At 54.0% G+C, this 27,834-nt stretch overlaps 1 protein-coding gene across 1 annotated transcript in view; it reads right to left on the reverse strand.

Moving 5' to 3' along the window:
• Window positions 1–4,411: 4,411 nt before the first annotated feature.
• The window catches only part of HCN4 (hyperpolarization activated cyclic nucleotide gated potassium channel 4), a 107,926-nt gene continuing 84,503 nt past the window's right edge, over window positions 4,412–27,834 (reverse strand). The window contains exons 5-8 of the mRNA XM_058033631.1: window positions 23,421–23,567; window positions 22,068–22,308; window positions 20,287–20,451; window positions 4,412–8,423 (exon numbers count right to left, since the gene is read on the reverse strand). Coding sequence (XP_057889614.1) covers window positions 6,901–8,423; window positions 20,287–20,451; window positions 22,068–22,308; window positions 23,421–23,567 — 2,076 coding nt within the window. The 3' untranslated portion in view covers window positions 4,412–6,900. The remainder of the gene's footprint in view (window positions 8,424–20,286; window positions 20,452–22,067; window positions 22,309–23,420; window positions 23,568–27,834) is intronic.

The following is a 27,834-nucleotide window of genomic DNA, read 5'->3' on the forward strand; positions in this document are numbered from 1 at the left end:
TTCCAGGGAGGCAGCGGCTGCTGGGGCCACCAGCCACAGCAGATCCCGGGTTGGGAGCCTCCAGCCACGGCAGCTCCGGCCCGGGGAGCCACCAGCTACGGCATTCTCCCCCTGGGGCTGGGGTGGCCTGAAGGGATGGGCAGGGTCCTGGCTGGAGCTGGCCACATCCTGCGGCCACAGCGCGGCACAGTGCCCTGGGAGGTGCAGCTGACCCCGGGACAGGCCGGAGGGGACAGGAGCCCTGAGGGGACAGGAGCCCTGAGGGGACAGGAGCCCTGGAGGGGACAGGCCAGAGGGGACAGGAGCCCTGGGGCCACAGGAGCCCTGAGGGGACAGGAGCCCTGAGGGGACAGTCGGGAGGGGACAGGAGCCCTGAGGGGACAGGCCGGAGGGGACAGGAGCCCTGGGGCCACAGGAGCCCTGGGCGGGGGGACAGGCCGGAGGGGACAGGAGCCCTGGGGCCACAGGAGCCCTGAGGGGACAGGAGCCCTGAGGGGACAGGCCGGAGGGGACAGGAGCCCTGAGGGGACAGGAGCCCTGAGGGGACAGTCGGGAGGGGACAGGAGCCCTGAGGGGACAGGTTGGAGGGGACAGGAGCCCTGAGGGGACAGGCCGGAGGGGACAGTCGGGAGGGGACAGGAGCCCTGGAGGGGACAGGAGCCCTGAGGGGACAGTCGGGAGGGGACAGGTTGGAGGGGACAGGAGCCCTGGAGGGGACAGGAGCCCTGAGGGGACAGCCAGCACGTGGCTCCGCCGCTGCTACCCCGTGAGCGCCGCTGCCCGCCCGCCAGCGCGGCCGTGTAAAAGCAGCGGGAGGGAGAAGGGCGGGAAATGACCCTGGAGAGCTCCGCAATTTCCAGCCCAGCCGGGAGCGGCTCCCGGGGAGGGAGGGAGCTCACCCACGTGGCACCGGGACAGGCTGTTAACGCCTTCGTGCCCAGCTCCGGGCTGGCCCGGTGCCACCCTGGGCACAGCCTGTGCCAGCCGGGCAGTCCCGCACAGGGCCTGGCATTGCCGGGCTGCAGCTCCAGGGACGCTGCTGGAGCTCCCCATGAGCGCGTCCCCATCTCCTGAGGGGCTCCAGGCGAGCTCTGTCCCATCGGGAGTGGTTGGGGTCGGTGGGAGCTGCTGCAAGGGACAGCAATCGCTCCTCCTGCCTCTGCGGATGGCAGAACCAAGGCACGGCTTTGTTCCCTTAATCCGCATTAATGGCAGCACCTTCAGCTCCGTTAAAATCAGAGCCTAAAGCCGGAGCGGGGCTTAGGCAAAGGGCGCTGGAATCAGCGAGGGAGAATGGCTGGGGGCTCTGCAAGTGAAGTGACAGAACCAATGTGCATAAACCCAGCTAAAATCCAAAGCCAGCTAAAATCCAGCCTCTCCTCATCCAGGGGAGAGAGCAGGCAGCGAGGGGATGGCTTTGGAGAGCCCCTGCCCATCCAGGAGCAGTGCCCGGGCAGCCCTGGGTGCACACAGGGCTGGGGGGCTGCAGGGAGGGCAGGGTGTCCTTGCAGCCATCACTGCACAGGGAGCACACAGGGGGCATGGAGGGTCTGTGATGGGAAGCAGGGGGAGCTCAGCGCTGGCCTGGGGACCTTGGGCTGCCCCAGCTTCTCCCCTGGGAATAGCAGTGTCCAGCCAAGGAGCTCACAGCGCTGCTCACAACGTGCCTGAGCAGCCTCACTTCATTCCTGCAGGTTTCTGAGTGCAGATTTGGGCTGAAAACCGGGACAGAGGGGCCAAAGGCACACAGGAAACCTGGAACCACACTGGGAGCATCTCTCCGTGTGGGACAAGGCACAAACCTGAGCAGGGCAGTGCAGAAGGATGAAAGCTGCTGCAGGATCACCTCCAACCCCAGTGCAGCCTGCCCTGCCCTGCTTCTCCTCCCCCTGCAGAGGGAAGGATCCTCCCATCCCTCACACAGGTCACCCAGGCAGGGCTGGGCACGGTCTGCAAGGGGCAGAGGGCACGGGGAGGGTCTGGCATCCAGCAAAGAGCACTGCTGGTGTGTGTGTGCCAGTTCTGGGGTTCATCCCTGCAGCTCCAGCCCTCCTGAGGCTGGCACAGGGCTCCTGGCATCCTGGCACCCCGCACGGGCTGCCCTCTGCCCTGCCCTCCCCATGGTGCCCATGTCTGACCCCTCTGGGCTGCAGTGCTGGGCAGGGCAATCACTGCCAAGGGAGGTTCCTGGTCACCAGGTGCCAGCTCTGTGTCCAGCTCCCTCCTCTGTGGGAGGCAGAGCTCCTGGCCAGCCTTTGTTCCAGGTGTGACCCCAGCACTCCCTGCCAGGCTGCTGAGCAGCCACCCCTGGGCCCTGCTGTCCCTCCCTCAGCTCAGGAGGGTCCCACCCTGACCCCAGGGCTGTTCCCCTGTGTCCCTGTGCCCTCAGTGCCAGCAGAGCAGCCCCAGTGGGTGCCCCACTCCAGCTCTGGCATTCCCAAGGAGCTGGAAGTGTCCCCTGCCACCTCCCAGGGGTGATGTCCCCTCTGCCCAGGCTGTGGAGCCCTGGAGGAGCTGCCCCATTTGCTCTTTCTCTCTGAGTTTGGCCATGGCTGAGGGCATTGCTCTGTGCCCATCTCCCCCTCCCAAAGGGATCCTGTCCCACAGAAGAGCAGGGCTCAGAGTGTGGCTCATGGCTCCTGTCACTGTCACAGCAGTGCCAGGGGGACAGGGATGAGCTCAGCCCTGAGCCTGGGGGTGAAAGCTCTCTGCTGTTCCTTATTTTAGCTAAAATACACTCTGCTGTAGTGATGGCTTTAAAGGGATCATTCCCAACTTACTCGTGGCTCTCCTAGCAGGGGGGAAAAAGATGCAACTCCCTTTTCCTTCTGCATCTTGCAGGGTACCTGAGCTTGCTGGTCCTGTGCTGGGAGATCTCTGGAACTGCAGAGGAGATGAAACAGGACTCAGTCAGGGCATGGGGCTCCCTGGGGACACCCAGAGGTGTGGCAGGGTGTCCCTGATGGTGGCTGTCACTGGGGGCACCAGCCTGAGGGTCCTGCCAGGCACAGAGCTCAGGGAGGCTGCAGAGAGGAGGGAAATCCTCTTCCCAAGGGAGAGCTGAGCCCCAACCTGCCTCTCCCTGAGGCCCTGGCACCACTTTCCTTCTGCCAGGGCTGCCTGCCGCAGGGACCAGCCAATCCCAGTGCCCTGAGAAAGCACTGCTGGCAATTGCTGGGTCCCACAGCCCAAAATCTCCCCCAGGGTGCAAGAACCATGAGTGTGGGAGCTGCTGCTTTTCCCAAAGCCACACACTGCTGGGGGGGCTGCCAGGCCAGGCTGAAATTCCCTGAATTCCTGCCCAAACTGGGGCTGGGCAAAGGGAGAGAGCAGCAGAGCTGCTGCTGCTGCCTTTGCCCCACCCTGGGGAGGCTCCTGAGGCTCTGTGGGGCAGGCAGTGGTGATGAGGGGCAGACCCACCCCACTGAGGGCAGGGACCTGGCTCTGGGATGGTTTCCCCACAGCTGGATCATCCCAGTGCACTCTGAAGTCCTTGCAGTGAGGCACCACCATGTGCTGAACCAGCCAGGCCTTCCAGGTGTGCTTTGAGAGCTCAAAACTTGGATTCTGTTCCAATCCAACCTTGCAAATTTATAAATCATCTGGAAAATCTTAATTTTAAAAGAAATGTTGGCTTGGGCAGGGCTAACAACCTGTTCCCTCTGTTACAGGAATGGCATGGAAAACAGCCTGGCCTAAAAACCCATTTCCAAAGGGCAACCCCAACATTTCAGTGCCTCAATTCCCTCATGGGAACTCCAGGACAGGGTGACCCACCAGGAGTCACCCACAGACCTGAGAGGGCCTGGCAGGAGCAATGGAAGCTCAGAGCTCAGGCCAGTTTTACCTTCCTACAACTCCTCAGCTCCTTGGCATCCTCCCTGTGTGGGTCCTGTCCTGCTGCCAGGGCTGTGTCTGTGCAGGGCTCCTCCTCCAGGGATCCCACAGGCAGCCACAGCTTCCATGTCTGCTGCAAAGTGAAGGATTTTTGTGCACACATCTGCAAAACAACTGCCAGATTTCTCCCTTGGCCTGGTGAAAATTCAGCTGTAGGTGGAAGTTTTAAACTTTTCCTGTCAGTGGCTCAATACAGAGAATGTGTGAGGTGGTGAATACCCTGCCAAAGCTCCAGAGGCAGCAGGAAAGCAGAGACAGGGCAAAGCAAAGGGCTAAAATGGGATTTTTGTCTTTTAAAGCTCATCTGGTGTTGCCTGGAGCTCACCACGTGAAGCACACAGCCAGTCAGAGGGGTGGGTTTTTCACATTTTTATTTACTAAGGTTTTTATTGTGTGTTTTATATTGCAAACCCCACCCCTAGAACTCTTCCCCTCCCTTCCCCCCAAAAGAAACCAAATAATAATAATAATAATAATAATAATAATAATAATAATAATAATAATAATAATAATAATAGTAGTAATAAATATAGTTCCACCTACTGAGACAAGCCTAGTTGACTGGGGTCCAGTCAGAATAACTCAAAGTTGGCTACTGCAGTGCTGAGAGCTGGAAACCCAAAGAGATTCCCCAAAGAGGGAAGCAAAGCCAAGGAGGGTGTCCTGCAGTGAGGAGGGGGCATGGCCGGGCAGTGCCAGCCCTGGCTGTCCCCTGAGGGTCCCCAGGGTGCCCAGGACTCAGGGCCAGTGCAGCAGCAGCCATGGCACAGGAGCCCAGGAGGGCTGCAGACCCTTCCCCCCTGCCTGCCCAGCCCACCCCAAACCCTGCAGGTGCTTGGCCTCTGGCACACAGGGGAAAGGTTTGCTAAAAACCCAAAAAACTGTAAAGGATATTGTGAGTCTTCCTTCTACCTCTGAAAACATGAGAGGGTCTGTGAGTCTGCTTCAACTCCTGTTTCAAGATGAACCTGTACATATTTGGAAAAGCAGGATCTAGAGGTTATAATTGTCACCTGCCAATCAGCCCTGCAGGAGGGTCAGAACTGACACGTATTTTCATTTAAAACTAGGATATACATATATATATATAAATATGTGTGTGTGTGTGTGCTGACACATGTGCATAAATAGACTACAGATGTGTGTGACTACCCTACAGATAGAAAAGCAGGTGTGTAGATATAGATACATCTATAAAATCTATACAAACACACACACACACACACACTCACCCTCCCACCACACTCACACAGACAGAGCTGGATGGAGCCAGTAGAAAAAGCATTTCCAGAGTTCCCCTGACCCTTTTTAAGGAAGACCAAAGCTGATCACATCTGAATTCAGAGCCACCAAAGCAGGGTGAAGCAGGAGTGCCCAGGAATGCAACATTCAAGGTGCAGGCACGTGGCAGAGAGTTCTGCAGACGGGTCGGTATAAAAACAACCATCAGCCAGGGCTGGGGCAGGGACAGGGAGCTCCGGGGGCTGGGAAATGGCGGTGGGGAAGTTTTTGGCACTGCTGCATGGAGTCTCTGTCCCCTTGAGGGCTGGGCACAGAGGGAGGCTGGATGTGTCTCTAAGGAGTGTTAGAAAAGTTGAGCACCTGACTCGGACAGTGAGGTGGCCACAGACACCCCTCGGCCTAAGGAAACCCCAAACAGAGAGAGAGGGAGGACCAAGTGACACAAGAGGAGATGTGTGCCCTGGAGGTAAAGGCTGTGGCTTCTCAGTGCTGCTGGCCCCGCTCTGTCCCCGCCCCACTGGGAGTGTCCCCAAAGCCCAGCCCCAGTGCCCCAGGGGACGCTGCAGGGTGTCAGGGGAAGCCCACCAGGTGCAGGCTCTTATTGCTGGTGAAATCAAACAAAGATTTCAGTTCCCCCAGCAGGGGACAAGCACAGACCATGGCTGACCAAATTTCTGGGCTGATCTGGTTTTAATGGTAAAAACTGAATTGTAAATCTTGGAACTGTCCTGGTGCCTCCCACTGCCCCGGGCTAAGGAGGAGGAGGAGGGCTGGGGACTGCACCCCACTGCTCAATCCTTTCTAGTTCTCCTCAGAGCAGTCACCCAGGGACACTGAGACACTGAAGTGACAGAGGGGACGTTAAAGCACTGCCTCTTCCTCCATCCCTCCTGTTTGCACACACCACGGAGAGGCTGAAGCTTGGGGCCTTCTGCCTGGGGTGCCCACATGCCAAAGCACAGAGGGATCATCCCTGCCCTCCCTGTGCCTTACAGGGGATTGCTCCTTGTTCCCACTGCAGCATCAGTGGAGTAAGAAAGGGACAATCTGCAGCGAGGCCTGCCCATCTCCTGGTCACCTTCATCTTCCTCAGCTGGAGTCCAACTCAAACCTCAGCCCCTGGGAAATCCCTCGAGGGGTGTACAAGAGTGAACTCACCCCTTCCCAGCTCCTCTGTTACTGCTGAGGACAGGGAGGGACACCTGGCAGGGAGAGAGGGACACCTGTGGTGTGTGCTGGGCCAGCCATGTCCCCAGCCCCAGGGTCACAGCTGGGGCAAAGCTGAGGCCAACCAGGGCTGCTCTACAAACACCAGCTACAGGCCTGACCCCACAGCCCCTTCTGTGGCCCACATCAACCTCGGGTCTTTGTCTCAACAGGAAAACCTTTTTGGTGGCTTCTATGGCTGCTCATTCACGTGTTCCAGCTCAGGCACACGCCCCGGCTGTGCGTTACCTCGTTGGATTAAATTTGCTCGTATCCTTTTTGTCCTGTGTATTAAAATATTCTATAAAATCAAGTGACCAAAAATCTATAGCTCTAAGAATACCTGGTTATCTTCTTTTTTTTTTCCCGTTGTTTTTCATGTGTTTTTTTTTCTTTGTTTCTAAGCACAGTTAAACCTAAACAAAAGAAATTGAGGGGAAACAAAAGAAAACAAAGCAGGAGTGGCGCAGAAAGGGAAGGAAAGGAAAAAATCGCTCGGTGAACTCATCAGGAACTGAAGGGCAGAGCTGGCACAGGCAGCTCCTGCAGGAGTCCTCACAAATTGGAGGGCAGTTTGGACCTGACGGGCTCCAGATCCCCCGTGAGCACTATGGACTCTTTGCGCCCGCCGGCGGCCAAGGCCAGCGGGTGTGGCAGAGAACCTGAGGACATCTGGCGTGGCAGCGTCACCCGCCCGGGGACCGAGCTGCAAGGCTTGCCCAGGAGTCCGCTCCCGCCGCCACCGCCGGGGAAAGGGGAGAAGCTGGAAACAGATTCTCTAGAGGAATGAGGAGAGCTGTGGCGGCCCAGCGTCTGAGCCAGCTCCTGGGGCAGGGAGGGCTGGGATGCCGAGATCAGCTTGATGTCCTGGTTGAGGCGCGGCGGCAGCGCCTGGGCCGGGGGGCTGGCGGGCTGCGGCAGCAGCAGCGAGCCGTGCGAGCCCGAGGGCCCCGCGGCGCCGCTCTGGAAAGTTCTGGTGGCCACCGGGCTCTGGCTGGGAGGACTAAGGCCAGAAGGGGTGTAACAGGGAGAGGCGATGCCGGGCTGCTGCAGCGGGGCCGCGGGGGCGAAGGGAGGCCGCTCCTGGTGGAGCTGGGCTATCGTTCCAGTCACAGATCCTAAAGCACTTGGATGTGTTTGGCACAGCCCCGCGGACGGCCCGCCCGAGGCCTGCGCCAGCTGGCTTAGGCTGGAGGATGGAGAGTTGGAAGAAGGAGGGGCTTGGAACTGGTTCAATCCCCCCAGGGTCCCACTGCCCGAGAGCTGCTGCTGCTGCTGCTGCTGCTGCGACTGTCCCCCCTGCAGTGGTCTCGTGGTGGGCTGGAACTGGTTCAGGAGACTGGGGGGAGAGTTTGATGAGAGCTGCGTGAGCGATGTCGACGGGGAGCTGGCTGTGGCTTGCTGGAAGTGCCCAAACCCACTGCTGGACAGGGCCGGCTGCTGCTGCTGCTGCTGCGGGGGCTGAGCCGCGCCTAAGGGTGACCCCGAGGGTGCACTCTGGAACTGGCTCAGCCCCACCGAGGAGGCGCTGCCGAGCCCCGGCTGGCCGGAGCCCCCCGGAGGGGACCCCACCTGGAACTGGCCCAGGCCGGCGGCGGCCGAGAAGCCGGCGAGCTGCTGGATGTGGAAGGAGGAGGACGAGGGCGTCTCGGCGCCCGGCGTGTGCAGCTGTGAGGGCGTGCTGGACGGGGAGCCCACGGCCGAGGGGCCGGCGGACGGGACGAGCGACTGGAACCTCTTCAGCTGCCTGGGGGTCTGGTTGGGCTGCTGGCCCAGCGAGCCCAGCACGGACACGGGCGGGCGGAAGATGGCCGTGGGCAGGCGCGGGTGGTGCGTGAGGGCGATGGCCACCGAGGTGGTGGCGGCGGCCGCCTGCAGCGGGGCCTGGATCAGCGGCGTCCAGATCACCGGCGTGGGCGTGGAGGCGGCGGCCGCGGCCGCCTGCACGTTGTGGGCACAGTGAGCCATCTCCCGGTCGTGCTGCACGATCTGCTGGATGATCTCGTTCTCCTGGTAGTTGAACACCCCCGAGTTGAGGTCGTGCTGCACTTTGTGGAGCAGGATGGAGTTCTTCTTGCCTGTGGAGGAAGGGAGGAGAGAAAGGGTTGTGGTGGTGTTCACAGGGGTCCCAGGATGAGGGAGAGACGAGGATCTGACTCCATGTTTCAGGAGGCTTGATTTATTACTTTATGATATATATTATATCAAAACTATACTAAAAGAATAAATATATAGAATATATAATATAATATATATAATATATAAGAATTGAAGAAATATATTCTATTTCATTCTATTACATTCGAATATATAATATATAATATATAATATATAATATATAATATATAATATATAATATATAATATATAATATATAATATAATATAATACATTATATATTATATTCTATTATTTATATTACATTGTGATATATATTATAATTAAACTATACTAAAAGAATAGAAGAAAGGATTTCATCAGAAGGCTAGCAAGCAAGGAAAAAGATAGGAATGATAACAAAATCCTGTGACTGACCAGCGAGTCTGAAACAGCCAGACTGTGATTGGCCATTAATTTTTTTAGAAACAACCTCATGAGACCAATCAAAGATGCACTCCACAGCAGCAGATAATCATTGTTTGCATTTTGTTCCTGAGGCCTCTCAGCTTCTCAGGAGAAAAAATCCTAAGGAAAGGATTTTTCATAAAAGATGTCTGTGACAAAGGGTCACTGTGGGTGGCAGAGCCCAGGTGGAGCTTCCTGCCCCACTTCTCTGAATGCCTCCCCTTGGTGCCCTGCACGGCCTCTGCCCCAGCAGTGAGATGGCAAACACCACATCTGCTGCTCCTGTGGAATCCACAGCCTCAGGTCCCTCAGAGCTGTATGTCCAACCCATCCTTAGGCAGTACCAGCACTGCTGGGAAGCGTGGCAGACTGGCAGCAAAAAGCTGATGGATTTGGAAGATTCCCATTTTGTACCTGAGCCTCTATTAGAAAAAAAGAATAAAAACTCAAAATATAAAATCAGTGAAGTGCTCAACCAGTCTCCTTCCTTCACCTTCTCCTCACCTGTCTCTGGTGCCTTGGTCACTCTGGAGTCAAATATAGAGGAAAAGGAGATGTGAAAAGGAGATTTCCCTGTGAGTCAAGACTTGATGGTCTTGGAGTCTTTTCCAACCTGAATGATTCTGTGATTCTATTCATGAGCTGGAAAAGCTCAGCTGGGCCAGGTAGGACCCTCAGGCATCCTGCAGCTCCTGTGCCCTTGGAGCCCCAGCTTTAGGGAATGTTCCAGCTGGATTCCCAGCCTGCAGCCAGAGTTTAACTCAGCTCTTTGCCCCTGCAATGGGCTGGAAAATGCCATGGAATGATTTGTCCAGCCTGGGAGTGCAGCTGCCATGGAGGGATCACTCCTGGGCTAGGGACAGAGCCAGCCAGGGCAGGGCCTGGCACCAGAGGGATTTCCTTTTGATCCCACCCAGCCAGCTCTCAGATCTTTATGATCTGAGGCACATTTAGATGACATCCAGATGGTTGTTTGTTTTTTTACTGCATGATGTAGCTTTTAAGTGTGCAGCTGATAAAAGAGTAAGAGTTTAAGGACATGCCTCTTACTCCAGCCAAATGGAAAATCAAACATCTGGCAGGAGAGAGCTGGAATGGCACTGAAGAGGGAAGGTGCCACCCTGGTCTTCTAAAGATCCACTCTGCAACAGCAAAGTCTTGGATAGAACTCACTGAGCTCCAAATCCAGCACCAGAAAAAGGTGAAACAACTCCTGCACCAATAAAGAGGAAATTGTACAAGAGGAGGGAGATCCCAGTCACTCCCACCGTGATGCTGGGAAGGCAAAATGTGTTTAGTTCTTGCTGCAAAGCATGGAGTGTACAGAAACCACCCCCATGAAAAACATCAGTGAGTAACCACAGCACATTCAGAAGAGAGGTGATTTCACAGCTGAGGAGGGAGCTCAGGGACAAAGGAAGCTGTTCCCAAACCTTCCCTCCCCTTGCAGGAGGAACCAGCAGACAGGATTTGAGCCAAGCCCATAAAAAAGGAAGGAGCAATCTGTAATTGCAGATACTGCCAGAACACACTGAAGGTTTTCCCTTCCCTTTTTCACATCAAGCCTTTGTCACCCCACAAGGACAGGGGGTGGCTCTGAGGGCTCAGTGGGTAAAGCTGCAGTGGGCAGAGCTGCACTGAAATGCTGCCAGGGCTCTGATCCTGGATGTGCACCCAGGACCTGGCTGCTGTGGGGAGTGGGATGGGATGCTCAATGCTCTGCTGTTTTCCCTACTGCCAATCACTCCTTGCAAAAAAAAAAAAAAAAAAAAAAAAAAAAAAGCAGAAAAGCTTTTGTGCTTTTGTTTCCCACTCAGAGCAAGATCCTAGCTTGGAAAGGACATGATCCTGAAAGCAAGCAGAGTTTGGAGCTGCTCAAGTCATTCCAGGGGCTGGAAGTGTTTGTGTAGGAATTCTCTAATGGCTGGACTGGAACAGCTCTGGATACCCCAGAGACCCCAGTCCTTCCCACAGACCCCAGTCCTTCCCACAGCCAGGCACAGCAGAGGCAGCACCAGGGCCACCTTTAAATGGGGTTTGCACAGGAGGTCACAGCACACACACCCACAGAGTCATTCCCACCCAGATCTGCTAAAATCACAGAAAATGAGCTCCACAGAGCTGCTTAACCACACTCAGACTCACAGACTGTGTGTGGAGAGAGCAGAACCCGCCTGACTGCAGCTGCAGGTGAGGGAGGAGGTGGCCAGACTGCAGCACTCCAGAGTCACAGAGGCACTGGGACTGCAGCTTTGCAATGCTGCCCTTCCCAGAGCTGAAGGGACAAATCCCAGCATGGGCCATGTGCAGGCCCTGCAGCACTGCAAGGTCAGGCTGTGCCTGGGACACATGCTGAGCTCAAAGCAGCTGGGCACAAAGCTGCTGTCCTGAGATAAAACCAGCCTGAGGGGAAGGGCCAGAGCAGGGACACGAGGAACAGCTTCCCAAACAAAGCTCCACAGCAGCCATGGCTCTGTGCTGGTGTCACCACAGCTCATCCCACTCCTCTGCCAGCACCCTAACCCCATCCTACTCCTCTCCCAGTGCCCTAACCCATCCCACTCCTCTCCCAGTGCCCTAACCACATCCTACTCTTCCAATTGCCCTAACCCCATCCCACTCTCCCAGTGCCCCTCCTCATCTCACTCCTCTCCCAGCACCCTAACCCCATCCCACTCCTCTCCCAGTGCCCCTCATCCCACTCTCCCAGTGCTCTAACCCCATCCTACTCTCCCAGTGCCCCACTTCATCCCACTCTTCCACTGCCCTTCCTCATCCTACTCTCCCAGCACCCTAACCCCATCCCGCTCTCCCAGTGCCCCATCCCATCCCATCCCATCCCATCCCATCCCATCCCATCCCACTCCTGTCCCAGTGCCCTGGCTGTGCTTCTGGGGCTGGTCCCAGAGCAGGGTGTCCCTGAAGCCCTGCACTGTGGAAAGCCCCACTGATTTCTGGCACCTGCAACCTGGGCTACTGAGGTGGGAGAAACTACCCCAGGTAACGGGGACATGAGATGGGATCCAGCTCTGAGGGTCTCCTGCTCAGTGCCCTGGAGGTCTGTGTTGCCATGGATTCATCACTAGGGAGAGAATAATGCTGTGCCTCCAAGCTGCCCTTGTAGAGCATTTCTGTGGGTGCATTTCTGTGATTCCCAGGAGAAACCACCCTGGATGTCTCCCAGCTGCACTCCAGGGGCTCCACAGCCCAGCTGAACACAGACCATGCTGAGGCTTTCCAAACGTGCCTGGTATTTACTGGAAGTGGTTTGATCAAAGCTCCTTAGCTTTGTGTCAAGTTGATGAAGTAATACCAGTAAAAAGCTTGGAATGATTATTTCTGTTGTTTTTTAAACCAGAACACTCCATTTTCCCTTTGAAATCACATTACACTTCACTGTTTTCCTGAGCCCAGCTTGCCTCTATTAGCTGTTCCATTAGATCACATTTTTCTCTTCTGATTTGCCAAGAAAATATCAAATTTCTCCTCCAGAACACTGCAGAAGATTACACAAAACATTCTTCCAGCCATGGAAGGGGAGAGGAATTTTTAAAAACCATTTTTTAAAACAGTAACTGGTTGGCAAACTGAAAAATGAATTGACTTCCCCATTCTAATGAATTGCCTCATTTACACAGTGTTTCCACATGCCAGTATAAGCCCTGTGGGCTGCTGCTGGAGAAGATCCTGCTTGCCACCAGCCCCAAAGCAGAGTCCTGCTGGGACAAACATTCCTGAGGTCCTGCACGAGACAGAAAAGAGGAGTGGGACTGACTTTGCTTGGGCTGAGATTGGTGCTGAGATTTTTCTTCCTCATGGCATTGAGGAACCAGTTCCAACCCCTTTTCCTGGCCTGGCTTCCTTGTCCCAGCCCCTGGGCAGGAGGAGGGGGATGCAGCTGATGAGTTTGGCCCTGGGGACCCCCCTGAGATGAGGTTCTGTCCCCAGCCCTGCTCAGTGACCCCAGGGTGTCACTCCTGTGCTCCTGCTCAGCCATTGGGAAGCTTCATCAGGAGAAGCCAAAGGTTCTCCTGCAATCCAACCTGGGAGGCTGAATTTGTCCTTCTGGGATGTTCATCCCACAGAAATCAAAGTGCTGGGCACAGTGAGGTGCTGAGATAAACAATCCACCCCAAATCACTGCTAAAGCTGCACACCAACCCACTGAGCCACCCCAGAGCAGAGGAAGCATCTGCACCACCCCAGCTCCAGCTCCAGCTCCCCCAGAACACCCTCTGGGCTCTAAGAACTCCCTGTCTGCCTCACTGCAACAATGGGCTAAATATAGGGGGAAAATGAAGATATTTAGAGCCTTGGAGATGTTCAGAGCAAAGCTCCTGGTGCTTTGAAGTGGAGGGGGGTATGTAAAATGATGGAAATGAAGCAAACAGATGTTGCTCCCCTAATTAAGAACTGCAAAGTCAGATTTTCCTCAACTGTAGATAGCACACAAGAGAACAGGGAGAAAGGCTCATGTGATTTCATAAAAGGAGCCAGCACTCAACAATAATTCTTCTATCAAACAATCAAAATTAGCTTTCTGTTGTTAAAATTCTGCCCAGACACAGGGGAAATTAGCTGTGACTTTCTGTTCCTTTCTCCTTTCAGTTCTCTCTGAGTCCACTGGCTGCACTTTAAGAATTCAGGTCATTAAATTGCTTTCTGAATTTGCATGTATTTGAAATAATCTCATTTTATTAGGCTGCCTTCTGCCCTGGCTTGCTGTCAGTGTGGCTGCTTCCACCACAGGGGCTTCTCTCAGGTCTTCACTGATTATTCCTGGCACCAAGGGCTGGGTTGGAGCCTGGCTGCACATCCCAGCTCTGCCCTGGAGCTGGGCTTTCCTTGCCAGGGGTTCTCCTGAGCTGTCTCCTGCAGGAGTTCAGCCCCAGAGGGGGTACCCAGCTCTGCCCCAGGAGGATTGGGAGGAGCTGCTCCAGCTCTGCTGTGGTTTCAGAGTCTGTGTGCACAGTGAAATGAGCTGGAACAGGGAATTCAAAATGATTCTTAACCCCCAGACTGTGGGTTCTTTTCCTGTTGGGAAGATGCAGGTGAAGCCCCACTGAGGTGCACTCCCTCTGTGGGGAGGTTTCTGCTCAGAATTGAGGAGCCCTTGGGGGAGAGCTCAGCAAAGCCAGCTGGATCAGTCCTAAGAGCATCCCCAGAACACTGCTCTGCAACTGGGAGTGATTTCCCTGAGAGCCTGGCTGCATAAATCCATGGATTTACAGAGCTCTGACACCTGCCAGGGCAGCACTCCCTGCATCCTGCCCTTCCCTTTCTCCCTGGCTGGATCCTGTCCACTCTGGGGGTACCTTTGAAATGAACAATTCCCTCTCTTCCCTCCTGTGCAGCTCAGTCCTGCCTCTGATTGCTTCCTCTCTTCCATAAACTCAATTATTCCCCAAAACTGTGATGTCCCTGTGCACAGCCACACTGCTGCAGGTCCAGCACACCCTGAATGATGTCACCTGGTGAGTCTCAGCACAGCTACACTCCAGATAAATGAAGCTCTTCCCTCCCACTCTTCACACAGAGCTTGGCAGGATGAGAAAAAATGGAATATCTGGAGCTGGGTAGGCTGTGACTGTCCATGGGGTGAGGAGCTGTGGCATCACTGCAGACTGAAACCAAGAGGTGCCTTCTTGAGTGGCACCAGTGCCAAGGTGCCTGCATGCCCTCCCCAGAGCCCTGCTGGAGGTGGCAGCTGTGACAGGCCAGGCTCTGGGACACTCTGGGCATGCTGGCACTGTCAGCTGCTGCTCTCAAGTGTGGGCTGGCTGCAGACAGCTCCTGGAGTGCCTTCAAGGCAGGGAGAGGCCCCCAGGAGGAGAGGTGTCACTGTGAGCAGCTCCTGCTTCATGTGATTAAAAAGAGGGCTGGAAATTATTTATAAAGGTGCTGGAATGGTAAAATGTTCCCTGAGCAGGTGTTTTATCTCAATGCAGACAGCAAAGAGCTTTGTGGGCAGCAAAGAGCAAGGTCAAGGTCAGGGATGGGGCTCCTGAGATGGAGCAGGGTGCTGAGGACTTCTCCTGGGGTGTTGGGGCTGTGCTTTCCCCTGAGTCACAGGAGAATGGCACTTCATATTCAGGTGATCAGGGCTGCCAGGTGCCTGAGCAGGTCAGGTTCACTGAATTGATTTACATTCCCCCCTGACTGGTGAGTTACTGACCCCTCTCCTTAGGCTGAACACAAAGTACTCCAAGGCTGGGCCTTGGCTTCCAAAGAAAAGGAACTTCAGATATTCAGTTCCTGCTCAAGTCCAAGCTCCCACCTGTGGTAGGGAGCACTTCCAGGTGTGATTCACCTGAGCCACCTCAGGAGAGACAAAACACACTCTGAGTGCCTCTTCCTCTGTGCTGAGCACACCCAGATCCCCACTGGGGTGTTGAAGGATGACACAGAAATGCACAAGTGGCACCTGAACTTTGTTTCCTCATGGACAGCTACATTTGTGGTTATTCAGCTGATGGGAGAGGACACTACACAGGAGCAGCTCTCAGGGCTTGGATAAGAAACCTCACCTGTGCCAAGGGCTGGGAATTTGAAGGAACACACCCTCTACCACTGGGCCACAGGCACTTTTCTTCTTGCACCACTGGGTCCAGATCAGAACTGAGAACCACAGCCTCAAATCAGAGCTGTTTCTGCATCTCCTGATGGCCAGATCATCCTGCTCCTCTCACCTATGGAACAAACCTGGGGCTTTATTTGGTTAAAGTGAAACCACTAAACCACTTAAAGTGAAACCACTGGTGTTGAGCTGAAGTTATCTGCACTCTGTTGGAATCCAAAATGCAGAAAACTCTCAGAACTTTGGGCCTGTAAGCCAAAGCTTAGAATTAACCTCATAATTTGACCTGAGAATTTGGGAAAGCCTTCCAAACTTAGGTGATAGAAGTGAGAATGTGGATTTATATTTTAAAGCAGAGACATGTTAAGCTAGGTGAAGTTTAGAGTTTTAGAGTACAGCACTGTATGTTTGTGTGCCATAACATGATTGGCTAAGAAAGCTCACACTGTAGCATGAGCCCATAAGATGAAATATTTAAGGATTGGGTCAAAAACATAAATATCCTTGTTGGCAGTGTTTTATTGGTTAATAAATCCTTAAAAGGTTTGAAACTAGAGTCTTGTGACCTTCTGAGCCATGCAGTGAAGATGTGAGCCAAACTCACCCTTTCTGCCTTTGTAGAAGATAAGAAAAATAAATCATCTAAAGCAACTCAGAGGTCCTGTCTCTAACTCAGGCAAAATTCCCTCACAAGTGCCAAAGGGAGCAGCCCCAAAACATCCCAGCTCCCCCTTTGTGAGCATCCCTGTCCCTGCAGAAGGGATGAGGAGCTGAGGCTGGCAGCAAAGGCAGCACAAGGACAAGCAGGGAGTGTGAGGCAGAGCTTGGCACTGCTCCCAGCTGCTCTCCCTGGCTCACCTGGCCCAGGCCAGCCCTGCCTGGAGGCAGCACAGCCCAGGGGATCAGTCAGGACCAGACAAGCAGGGCTGCAAACCCAACAGCATCTCAGCTGCACAGCTGTGGTCACGAGCTGGCAGGCCAAGAGTTTGGGAACAGCTATTTTTGTGGTTTGTTTATAGACAAAGCTTTTAACATTTCTACCATTGTAGTATGTTGTTGACACTCTGATACTGCAATAATATCATAAATTATATTTAGAGGCTGGAATTGTGTTGTCTTGGCTTTCCTTTGGTTTTTTGGCATCTGCAATGCCTGGAGGAAACTCAAGGCATCTTTCATCCTGACTTCACTGGGATCCTTGTATCAAAACATACACAAGTGGCATTCAAAGGATGTGCATTTCAAACCATGTGACAAAAACTTCCTGGGGAAAATGAAAACAAGCATTTCCTCTGGCTCCCAGGAGGCTTTCAGCTCTCCCCAGTGCCCCTGCTGTGGGTGGGAGGAGCTGGTGGGAGGCATTTCTGGTGTACCTCAGCACATGGAGCAAGGGCAGAGCTCTGTCCCTGCCATTCCCTGGGTTTGACAGCATTCACCACCCCTGCTGGGCTCCCTCTCAATGAGCATTTAAGTGGTGCTGTTTTACAAGTGCAAATACTTGTGGAAATCTCATTTTAAGCTTCAGTGGTCACTGAAAACCAGTTTCAAAGGCAGGCAGGAACAGAAGGGTGTGATTTATGTAATGGGGCACAGCAAACTGGGGCACTTCACCAACACTGCCAGACAGAGAATTACTCACTGCAGAGAGCACAGCATCCCTGCAACCACAGACACTGCACACAGCCTCACAGCCTGGCAGGAACAGGGGCACACAGCCTTAGAGTCTGCCCAGGAACAGGGGAACACAACCTCACAGCCTGGCAGGAACAAGGAAGAGAGGCTGATTTTATCAGGAAGAAAATGATCATTAATTAGTGATTTCTGATTTCAGACCAATTTCATTTCTGATTTCTGGATTTCAGACCAATTTCTTTGAGTGTCCAACTGAAGTGTCACATGTGTGACATTCTGCAGGTAGAGGAGCTCTCAGAGCCTGAAGTTACTCAGACTTAAGCAGGGCTACGAATCTTTGTAGCCTCCCAGCCTCTGTCAAGTGATGGAGATGAATCCCTTCCTGCCCAATCCAGGCAGGACACCAGGAGCAGTTGCCAGTAGGAGCAGAGGTTCAAGGCCACACCTCAGCTCTTTGCCCAGGGCTCTGTGTGCCTGCCAGCTCCATGCACAGCCCATGTTCCTGCAGGAACCCATGGCAGCACAGGCTGGGGGGCTCTGGCCCCTCTCCTTGCCCACCCACTGCTTCCAAACTGCTCAGCCCTGCTGTGGGAATGCTTCATCCCACCTCCATCAACCAATCCTGCTCCTGTTGCTGCATGGGCTGAGCCCCTGCCTGCTCCTTCTTCTACCCACAAAGCTGAGACCATGTCCCAGCAAATGTGACAGCTGAGATGGCCACAATACACAGAGTATTCCTATACAATTCCAGAAAGCTTCACCCCATACAGAGTAACACCAGAACCTCATCAGAAGGCTTCAGGTGTGTGCCCATACAGAGCAACACCATACTACTTCAGGAAGCTGCAAACATCTGCTCTTCTTGTTCTTCAGCCCAACCTTTTACCCCCCTCATGTTGATGCACTGCCCCTGTGTGCCCTCTGCTCCCTTTGGTGGTTGTCAGTGCCCCTGGGCACTCCCTGGCTCATTGCTGGCAGTGCTGCTCACAGCTGTGCCCACTGGGGATGAGCTGCAGCCCCACTCCCAATCACCACAAACTCTGTGCACCTACAAGATCACCCTTTCCAAACCCCCCAGTGGCCAGACATCCCATAAACATCTCCCAGTGGGACTGGCTGGGCTTTTTCCTCCCTGCTCCCTTGAGGCATAGGGGGAATATTGGATGGCTGTTATCCTGGTACCAGAACAGAGACAGGGCCCTCTGAATCCCCTCCTGTACTCACTGTGGCCTGGGTTTCCCCAGGACATTGTCACCCTGTGTTTCCCCAGGACATTGTCACCCTGGGTTTCCCAAGGACATTGTCACCCTGTGTTTCCCCAGGACATTGTCACCCTGGGTTTCCCCAGGACATTGTCACCTGGGCAGAAGGGAGCCAGGGAATGCACCACTGACATGGAAAGAGAATTCCATTTGCTTCCTCCTTCTGCACATCCAATTCAGATCCTGAACTGGATGGGACAGGACCAAAGCTTGTTCTGCTTTTGTTCATCCCTGCTTTTCAAGGACTGCTGTTCCTCAACTTCAGTCCTTTAGAATGATTCCTGCACCTCCAGAGAGCCTCAGCAGAGTGCAGTAACCTTGAATTCCCTCCAAAGTCACGGGCTGGTACAGAATACTGCACTGCTCCTTCTGGATGGTGCACATTCCAGAGGAAGGGAAGAAATGCCTTATTTCCAAAGTCAGGGAATTCCATGGGATCTCCAGGAGGGTGCCCAGAGCTCCCCTGGGCTCTGTGGGGCAGCCATAGCTGAGCAGAGCTGGGCACCACCTGGCACCACCAGAGCTGGGCTGTGGAGGAGCCATTTCACAACAGCTCAGATGAGGAGTTAAGGGAGCAGGCAGCTCTCGAGGGTGAGTGCCAGGGAAACCAGGGCACAGCAGGACTTTCAGTGGCACAGGGACCAGCAGGAGGAAGGGGGGGCATGGGCAGAGCCCTGCAGCAAAGGGCCTGTTGTTCCACTTGCTGTGTGTCACCTTCTGACCTTATGCTGACATTTGCAGCTGTCTGTGCAAGGGGAGCTCTCTCAGGGGAAGAGGCACGTGAGGTTCTTTGTGCTGGGTCAGAATTTTCCATGGATTTCAGTTACGTGTGCAGGAGCACAGAGCACAGGACAGGAAGCACAGGATGTTCTGCCCACCTGATCCCACAGTCCCAGAGAGCACCAGGCTGGAAAGCTGAGCAGCACTGAGCACCCAGACCTGCAGAACTTGAGATAAAGCCAAGCTGGCCCATCCCTGCATTGATTTCACATTTTCTCTGTCATTTGTACAGCCTCACTGAAATAACCCAAGTGTTGGGCCTGCTGCCACCTCCACCAGGGCCTCATTAGCCTGGGCTTTGCCAAAGCTGGTCTTCAGCTCAGAGCCTTTTCCTCAGGGGTCCCACTCTGTGTTTGCAACAGGTAATGAGATGCAGAGGATCCAGTGTCCCTGGCTGGAGAAGCCCCAGAGGCACTGCAGCCCTTGCTGGGATGCCAGTTTAGCCCCTATACCCCTCCCCTGATCACTTTCCTGGCCCTCTGCATTGTGCCCAGAGCTCCATGAGCAAAGCACTGGGAATGCAGGCACTGTGAGGGGGTGGATAAGGAGCTGCAGGAGTTAGACTGGGACTCCAAAAAGTTCCTCAGCTCTGCAGCCTTTGCATGAGTCACTTCATCTCTGTTACACACCTCTGGCTGTGACCAAGGAATGCTCTCCTGGTCTTTAGCTGGGGAAGAGACACCTGGAAAGGATGTTTGCAGCACAGGTTGTGTCTCCCACAGGACAGGGAGCATGCTGGGATGGATTGTGACCATCACAGAATCCCAGAATAGTTTGAGTTGGAATGGACCTTAAAGGAGATCTAGTCCAGGATGCCTTCCACTGTCCCAGTGTGCTCCAAGCCTTAGTGTCCAACTTGGCTTTGGACACTTCAAAGATCCAGGAGCAGCCACAGCTGCTCTGGGCACCCTGTGCCAGGGCCTGCCCACCCTCCCAGGGAAGGATTTCTCCCTAAAATCCAGCCTAAACTTACCCCCAGTAGGTTTAAATTGGAGTCCTTGAGGGAGCTGAAGCTCAAGGAGAGCCAGGCTGGGATCTCCATCACTTCCCAACTGCAGCACACCAAGCCTGGAGAAGGGCTGCCAAGGCAGCAGGTAAGGAAGGAGACTGTCCCCCCTGTACTCACCAATCCTGTCCAGCCTGTCCAGAGCCACAGTCTCGAAGGCTCTCCTCATCATGGGGTACTCCTCCAGAACCTCGTTGAAGTTGTCCACGGACAGCGAGTACAGGCGGCAGTAGGTGTCGGCACGCACGCTGGCTGTGCGCCGGCCACGCGTCAGCAGGCAGATCTCTGCAGGCAGAGAGAGGCTCAGACAGGGCATGGGCAGCACCACAGCACCCCTGCAACCCTCCCTACAGTGCCCTGCCAGCCTCCCTCCCTGCAGTGCCCTCCCAGCCTCCCTCCCTGCAGTGCCCTGCCAGCCTCCCCTCCCACAGAAAACCCAGCACAGTTCACATTCTGTGTGCAGCTTGAGGCAGCTGGCACACAGAGTTGCCCTCAGGGGTTCTGCTGGTCCAGTCAGGCACACAAGGTTTGTTCTGGGGGATTATCAAAGGCAGCATTGTGTGTTCACACTGGAGGAGTTGTGTTTCTCCATCTCCTTGTGGGCACTGGGAGCAGAAGGTCAAGGCGTGCTCTCATTGAAGCCAATTGTCTCTAGATTTGTAGAGAGGCTCTGTGCTGATCTGTGCCTTTGGTGCCTGGCTGTAATTTTGATCTCTGTACCTGGAACATTTGTCTTTCCTGAGTTTTCAAGGATTTTGATGTCTATGCCATGAGCACTGTCAGGGAAAGCCACATCAGTGGCACCTCCCAGCTTGGGGTGTATTTACACTGCTGTCACACACTCCTCACTGCTCAGCTGGTAACTGAACACAAAGCCCTGCATTCAACCACAGCTCCTTGAGCACCCAACAGAGAGCTTCCAAATCCTGCTTTCCCACAGAGCCTGGGCAGCAAAGACAGGCACTTCAGAACACATGGTGTGGGCTGCAGAGTGACAGCACTGTGCTCCCCATGTGTGTTGGGTGCCAATCCTCCTGAACCTTTCCTTGGATCCATGCTGAGCCTCCCCAAAGCCCTGCTCCAGCAGCACCACAAGGTTCTGAGTGTGCTCCCAGGCTGCTTTCCCAAGGAAATGATGCTTAGGAGACAGTGCCACGTGTATGAGGAGTTGTGATGGAATGTCACAGGCAAGTTCAATCCCATCTGGCAGTCAGGGGATCCTGACTCCAACCCTCCAGCTCCAAATGCCAGGCTGCAAAACCCTTGCACCTAAGTGAGGTGCAGACAGGTTGTTCCACATGAACGAGGAGTGTGGGAAATGCATAATAGGAATTTTTAGAGGAAAGGCCTGGAAAGTTTTGCTCTGTCTCCCCTCAGCAGATCATCAGAGGTGGTACACTCAGAGCTTGTCCTGCAAGCTGCCTGTCTGCTGCCTGGGATCTTCCCATTGTCATAACCATGTAATGAGAGTAATGCTGGAAAATACAACAGCTCAAGGCACGTTCCCAGCAGTCCTGTCCTGTCTGTGATTTGTACATAACCTCCAGCTGGTGATACCAAACATCAGTAGGACAAAGGCAGGTTCTAGAGAAGGACTCAATCTCTATGACTGTGCAGAACTGACAGGCCAAACACATGCCTGGGATGTGAGCTGCTGGCATCTACCCATTGTCATAACCATGTAATGAGAGTGATGCTGGAAAATACAACAGCTCAAGGCACGTTCCCAGCAGTCCTGTCCTGTTTGTGATTTGTACACAGCCCCCAGCCAGTGACACACCCCCTGTCTGGGAAGCTGCCCAGAGATGGAGAAGGAGGTGCTGGGGTCAGTCCCACGTGGATCCAGGAATGGCTGAGCACAGCAGCCCTGTGGCTGTGGAGGCTCAGGGAGCAGCACACACCTCCAAAGTAGGAGCCATCAGCCAGCTTGGTCTCCTTGTTGCCCTTGGTGAGGACGCTGACCACGCCGTGCTGGATGAAGTACATCTTCTTGCCGATGGTGCCCTCCCGGATGATGTAGTCCCCGGGCTGGAACACCTCAAACTTCAGCTTGGTCAGCATGGACGTCACAAAGTTGGGGTCTGCGTTGGCAAACAGGGGCATGGAGGCCACCAGCTTGCGGCAGTTGAAGTTGATGATCTCCTGAGCAGGTGGGGTGTGAAGGAGAGAGAGGAAGAGGAGAGGACACACATGTTAGTCAACCTGTGAGGATCTCCACCTGACCTGTGCATTTAAAGTGGGATAAAATGGCTGTGCCTTGGTCTGGCTGGATGGGCTCTGGATGCTCAGAGCAGAGCTGGAGCCAGCGCCACACTCACTGCCTTCACCCCTCTGCCTCCCCTGAGAAGGGACAACACTCAAACCTCCCAAACACACACAGCATTCCTGTTTCTGCAGGAAACCTTGGGCTGTGAGGGAGCACAGCAGCAGTGAAATGCTGCCTGACAAAGCCCAGGGCTCCTCTTTGGGCAGGTGTCATAACTCACCTTGGCAGCCCCTGGTTCTCTGCTGCCCTTGCTTGTCAATGAGCTGTAAAACAGCACAAATGTGCCCAGGAGGAGAATGATCCCAGGCAGATGGGGACAGTGTCAGGAGAGGAGGGAGAGGTGCTCACCAGGCACTGGGCAGAGGCTGGATCATCAACCCTGGCTGCAGAAAGCCCAGCTCAGCTCTCAGCTGTCACCACAGCCAGGCTGTGCCTCCCCTGGGGCTCTGTGTCACTCGCAGGGGTGACAGCTCAGGAGCTGCTCTGTGCCCCAGCAGCCCCCACTCAGGACGTGGTGCTGAGCCCATCACCCAGCACAGCACTCCAGGGAACAGGGATAACTGGAGCAGGAACAGAGAGAGCTGGGGAAGCATCTGTGTTCCCCCATGGGGGTTTTCAGAGGGGTCCCCTTTGAGACTTCAGCCAAATTAGTTTTAAATCCTGGCTGGCACTTGCTCAGCTTTTCTCTCTTCCATGGAGGAACATTGCTGGGAGACAAAGACAGAAGGTAGGCTCCTTCTGGAGCTGGTGGGTGACACACTGGTGACATCCCAGGGACAACCAGGCTTCAGCTGGGAAGGAAAGGGGGCTTCTCTGAAGGCTCCTCCTTCCTATGACTGCTGGGTGAGCAGGGCATGGATGATGCCAGCACTCCATGCCAACTTTTAGCCAAACACATGAACTGGGAGCTTCCTGAGCCCCTGGCCCAGGAGCTCCAGAGCTGCCAGAGGTGCTGGGAACGTGCCCTGCCCCCTGGCTGCCCTCTTACCTCCCGCAGGGGCTCGCTCAGCTCCCCCAGGATGCTCTCCTCATCGAACATCTTGCCCTGGTAGCGGTGCTCGTAGTAGTCGTGGATGCGCTGCCGCATGTCAGCGGGCAGCTTGTGGAAGGACATGTACTGCTCCACCTGTTTGTACTGAGCAGGGACACACAAGGGGCACTGGTTACCAGGACATGTCACAAACTCATGGGCAGCCTGGGCTGGCCCTGCTCCCTTCACTCACAGCAGTGGAAGAACATGCACTGCTCCTCCTGTTTGTACTGAGCAGGGAGACATGAGGCCACCAGGACATGTCACAAACTCATGGAAAGCCTGTGCTGGCTTCCCCTGCAGCAGTGGAAGGACATGTACTGCTCCTCCTGTTTGTACTGAGCAGGGAGACATGAGGGGCACCAGTTACCAGGACATGTCACAAACTCATGGGCAGCCTGTGCTGGCTCCTCCTGCAGCAGAGGAAGGATATGTACTGCTCCTCCTGTTTGTACTGAGCAGGGAGACATGAGGGCACCAGGACATGTCACAAACTCATGGGCAACCTGTACTGGCCCTGCTCCCTTCCCCTGCAGCAGTGGAAGGACATGTACTGCTCCTGTTTGTACTGAGCAGGGAGACATAAGGGCCACCAGGACATGTCACAAACTCATGGGCAGCCTGTCCCCTTCCCCTGCAGCAGCAGGGAGGGCCTGTTCCATCCATGGGGAGTGTGCAGACTGCCCTGCTGTCTTCCCAAATGGCTGCCCTGTGGTTTAACCTTAGACATCCTCAGCTGGGTGCTCACTGCCCAGGTGCTGAGCAGCCTGTGCTCCCTTCCACACAGCCCTGTGGCAGCAGCTCTCTAGCCACAAACACAACTTCCCCAGGCATCCTCCTGGGAAAGGCTGGGAGAAGATCAGAGAAAAGAATAAGAACCAATTCTTATCTTCACTTGCTGCACCTGATATTGTGAACATTGGAATGTGTTATGGAGATTTGTTTATCAAAGGGTGGTTTCTTAATTAGCCAATGGTGATGGTGTTTGGACTAGAGGACCAATTAGGTCAACCTGTATCTGTCTATAGAAGAGCAATGAGTCTCTTAATAAAGATTATTATTAATCAGCCTTCTGTAACACATGGAGTCAATACTAATTATTCCCTGGCTGGGGGCTAATTACCATGACACAGCCCCAGCTGGGAGCAGGGCTGAGGAGGGAGTGCCTGGCTGGGGGTGCCCTCCCAGCAAACAGGAGTGTGCAGGGTGGGAGCAGGAGAGCCCAAGAACCCCCAGGTGTTGGAATGGAAACCCCTCAGGGCACAGGCCCAGAAAGGAATCCAGGCCCAGGGATTGAACTGAAACCCCAGAGAAACTGAGATATGAAGGTATCTCAATATATGAGATACGAAGATATGAAGAAACTGAGATACATGAGGCCACAAAGTGGAATAGAAATATAGATTTTAGCTTTTAGTAGAAACTTACACTAAGTGCCTTGAGTATCTAAAAAGCTACAGCAGAGAGCAGAGGCCTTTTTGTCCTTAGGCAAATTCTACCATAGTTAGTGGTATTTCCATAAAGTTCCCTTCCCCAGACCCAATGTAAACTTGAACTGTTGTTCACATTTTTTAGATATAGTGTTCCCATGAACAACAAAAACTGACAGAAATACATGCATGGTTCTGAGTAATAATCTAGTAATGTTGTGTAAAATCTTAGACCACTAGAATTAGGGCATGATTAGATAAAAAAGAAAAATGAAAACCTTCTATTAAACTTATCAGTTTATAATCATATTTAACCTATACTATATATGCTAGAGACCCTTCCTGCTCACTCACTCCCTCCTTGCCTACCCAAGATCCCACTCAGGAGTTGTTTCACTGCTGCTACCACAGCAGAGATAACACTGCATCCCCTTGGAACTCTCACCTTCAGAAGATCTTAGAAGAATACAGAATAAAAACTTGAGTGTGGCACAGCAGCAGCCTGTTCCTTTTACTCTCACCTAGTGTGAATCACAAACCCACAGCCCAGGAAGGTTTTTCCATGGCACAGGGCAGGACAGGGCTCCAGAGCTGTCCCAGCCCCAGGGGCTGTAGCAGGGCAAGCACAGGGCCTGCCCTGGCTGTGGGCTCACAGCAGAGGGGCACACCTGGATCAATATCCTGGTTTTTGGGCTGGAGCTGCAGCTCCCAGCCCCTGCTTCTCCCCTCTGTGCTCCTGCCCACCCTGCCATGATGGAACCTTTGCTTTCCCATCACTTTCTTCCCCTTTTCTTCACTCCTGTGGCCCAAGGATTTGCCCTAATCCCTCCACATTTTCAGCTGCTGGTTCACATTTCCATGGGGTCACTTCCAGTGGCATACAGGGCACACAGTGACTGATGGCAGAGCTTTGGGGATGGATGGTGCTTTCTGTGAGTAAAGGACACGTCCCCAGGGGCCAGGGCTGTAGCAGGGTCCTGCTGCCCTGCAGCTGCTGCAGGACAAGGTGTGTGCAGGGAATGGTCACACTGCTCTCAGTACAGGACAATCCTCAGTGTGTACTGCACTAACTGCTGACAGAAGGACTGTGCTGCTCCTTTTCCCTATTTCCCTTCTTCTCCCTGATAAATGTGAGTGTCCCTTTAGTGCAGGAGAGCCTGTTCAGTGGAGTTGTGCTCGTTAGAGCCCCAGCTCCTGCTCCAGGGACAGCCTGTGCTGGCACTGCCACCATGCACCAGAGGGCATCACTCCAGAAGCCAAGGTGGCAGAGGGGACACTCAGGGCTTCCTGGCATTCCCAAAGCACAGCAACTGCTTGGAGATACTCCTGATCCCTCCAGCCTGACCAAAGGGGAAGGGAGTCCCCACGTGCCACTGTCCCTTTGTCACCTGTGTGGCTCAGGCTCTGCAGGGATGGCTGTGGCAGCTCAGGATGTGCTGGGTGCCCCAAGGAAATGAGGCAGGAAAGGAAGGGGAAAGCAGCAGCAGAGTGGAGGACAGCAGCTCCCTTGTGGGCAGCTCACCCAAAGAGAGTTTTGGAGGTTATGGTGCTCCAAGCAGAAGGTTTCAGGGTTTGTGATGTCTGCTGCCACTGCAGCCTGAGACAGCCATGGGACAAACCAGGCCCAGGATGTGTGGGACTCTCACCAGGGAAAGGGAAATCATGAGGCACAAACTTCTGCTGACTCAGGTTTATTAAATTCATCTAAAATCCACCAAGAGCTCTGCTTGCTTTAATGCTGCATTTTTGTTGAATAAATGATTTGCCAAAAATATCCCCTGAGGCTCTCAGCTTTAGTGCAGTGATTGAGCAGGAGCAGTGACCAGTGTCACCAGGAGCCTCTCCTCACCTGCTGCAGCCACCTGCCCCTGTCCCTGTCCTCTGCTCCACTGTCACCTGCTGTCCATCTTAACTGCCCTTTGCTCCTTGGGAAAAACATCCCCACACTCCAAAAATGCACTGGGACTCTGCTTATTCACCACTGAACATGGATTTATGGCTTTGCAACAAACAGCAATAAATTACTGCTCTGCAGTGTCCCTAGGGCTTGTCAGAGTCCCCTGTCACCACTGTCCCCAGATAAGGCTCCCAGGCAAAACAGGACAAATTTACTCCCCCACAAATAAAGGTGCTGCTTCCCATTGCAAATGGAAATCAGGGTTATAAAAGCAAGCTGTGAAATCAGGAACCATCATTCTCTGTCATGGTTAAGGAGAGGCAGATCTTGTCTCTCCTGCCTCTGCTGGTGCTCCCTCCTCTCAGCCATGAGGGTTTTGGGGCTCTCAGCACTCCCTTGTGCAGAGATGGGGTCAGAATTGAGAGCATCAACCCCTTCTTTCCATGGCTTGAGAACTGAAGATTCACCGGGGTTTTCCCCCTTCCCTTGGAGCTGCTGAAGGCCCCACTCTTGTGGGGTCAGGCAGATGATGGCACACTCAGCTGGCCCTCTCTAGAGCCACTTGGTGTCCCTTTGCTGCCTTCCACCCCTTCCCCTCCTCCTCCTCTCTGCTCAGCCTCCCACTTGTCCCCTGTCCCCAGCCTGACCTGTGCTCAGAGCTTAGTGGCCTCTCTGAGTTCAACTCAAAACACTCATTTAGGAATTATTGCAATCTCTCTGAAGACAATCGAGCCCATTTAAATCCCAGCTCATTTTCTTAAGTCTGTTTTTCCTCAGATAGCCCTTGAAGGAGGTATTAATATATCAAAAGGAAACCATTCAGCTGAGGATTTTTGCTCCTCTAGCTGGCCACTTTCCCTCCTCTCTCACCACTTCCCTCCCCTTCCAGCAAAGCTCTGACACTCACAGCCCAAAGAGAAGCGAGGATTTTTAACTCCTTCCATGCCCTCAATATCTATCAGGGATAAATCACTGAATAGATTCAACCTGCCCCAGTTCTGAAGGTGAAAACCACCAAGCACACGGGGGATTATTGATGGGCTCC

Source organism: Melospiza georgiana, chromosome 13 (assembly GCF_028018845.1).
Source record: "Melospiza georgiana isolate bMelGeo1 chromosome 13, bMelGeo1.pri, whole genome shotgun sequence".
Classification (NCBI taxonomy): domain Eukaryota; kingdom Metazoa; phylum Chordata; class Aves; order Passeriformes; family Passerellidae; genus Melospiza; species Melospiza georgiana.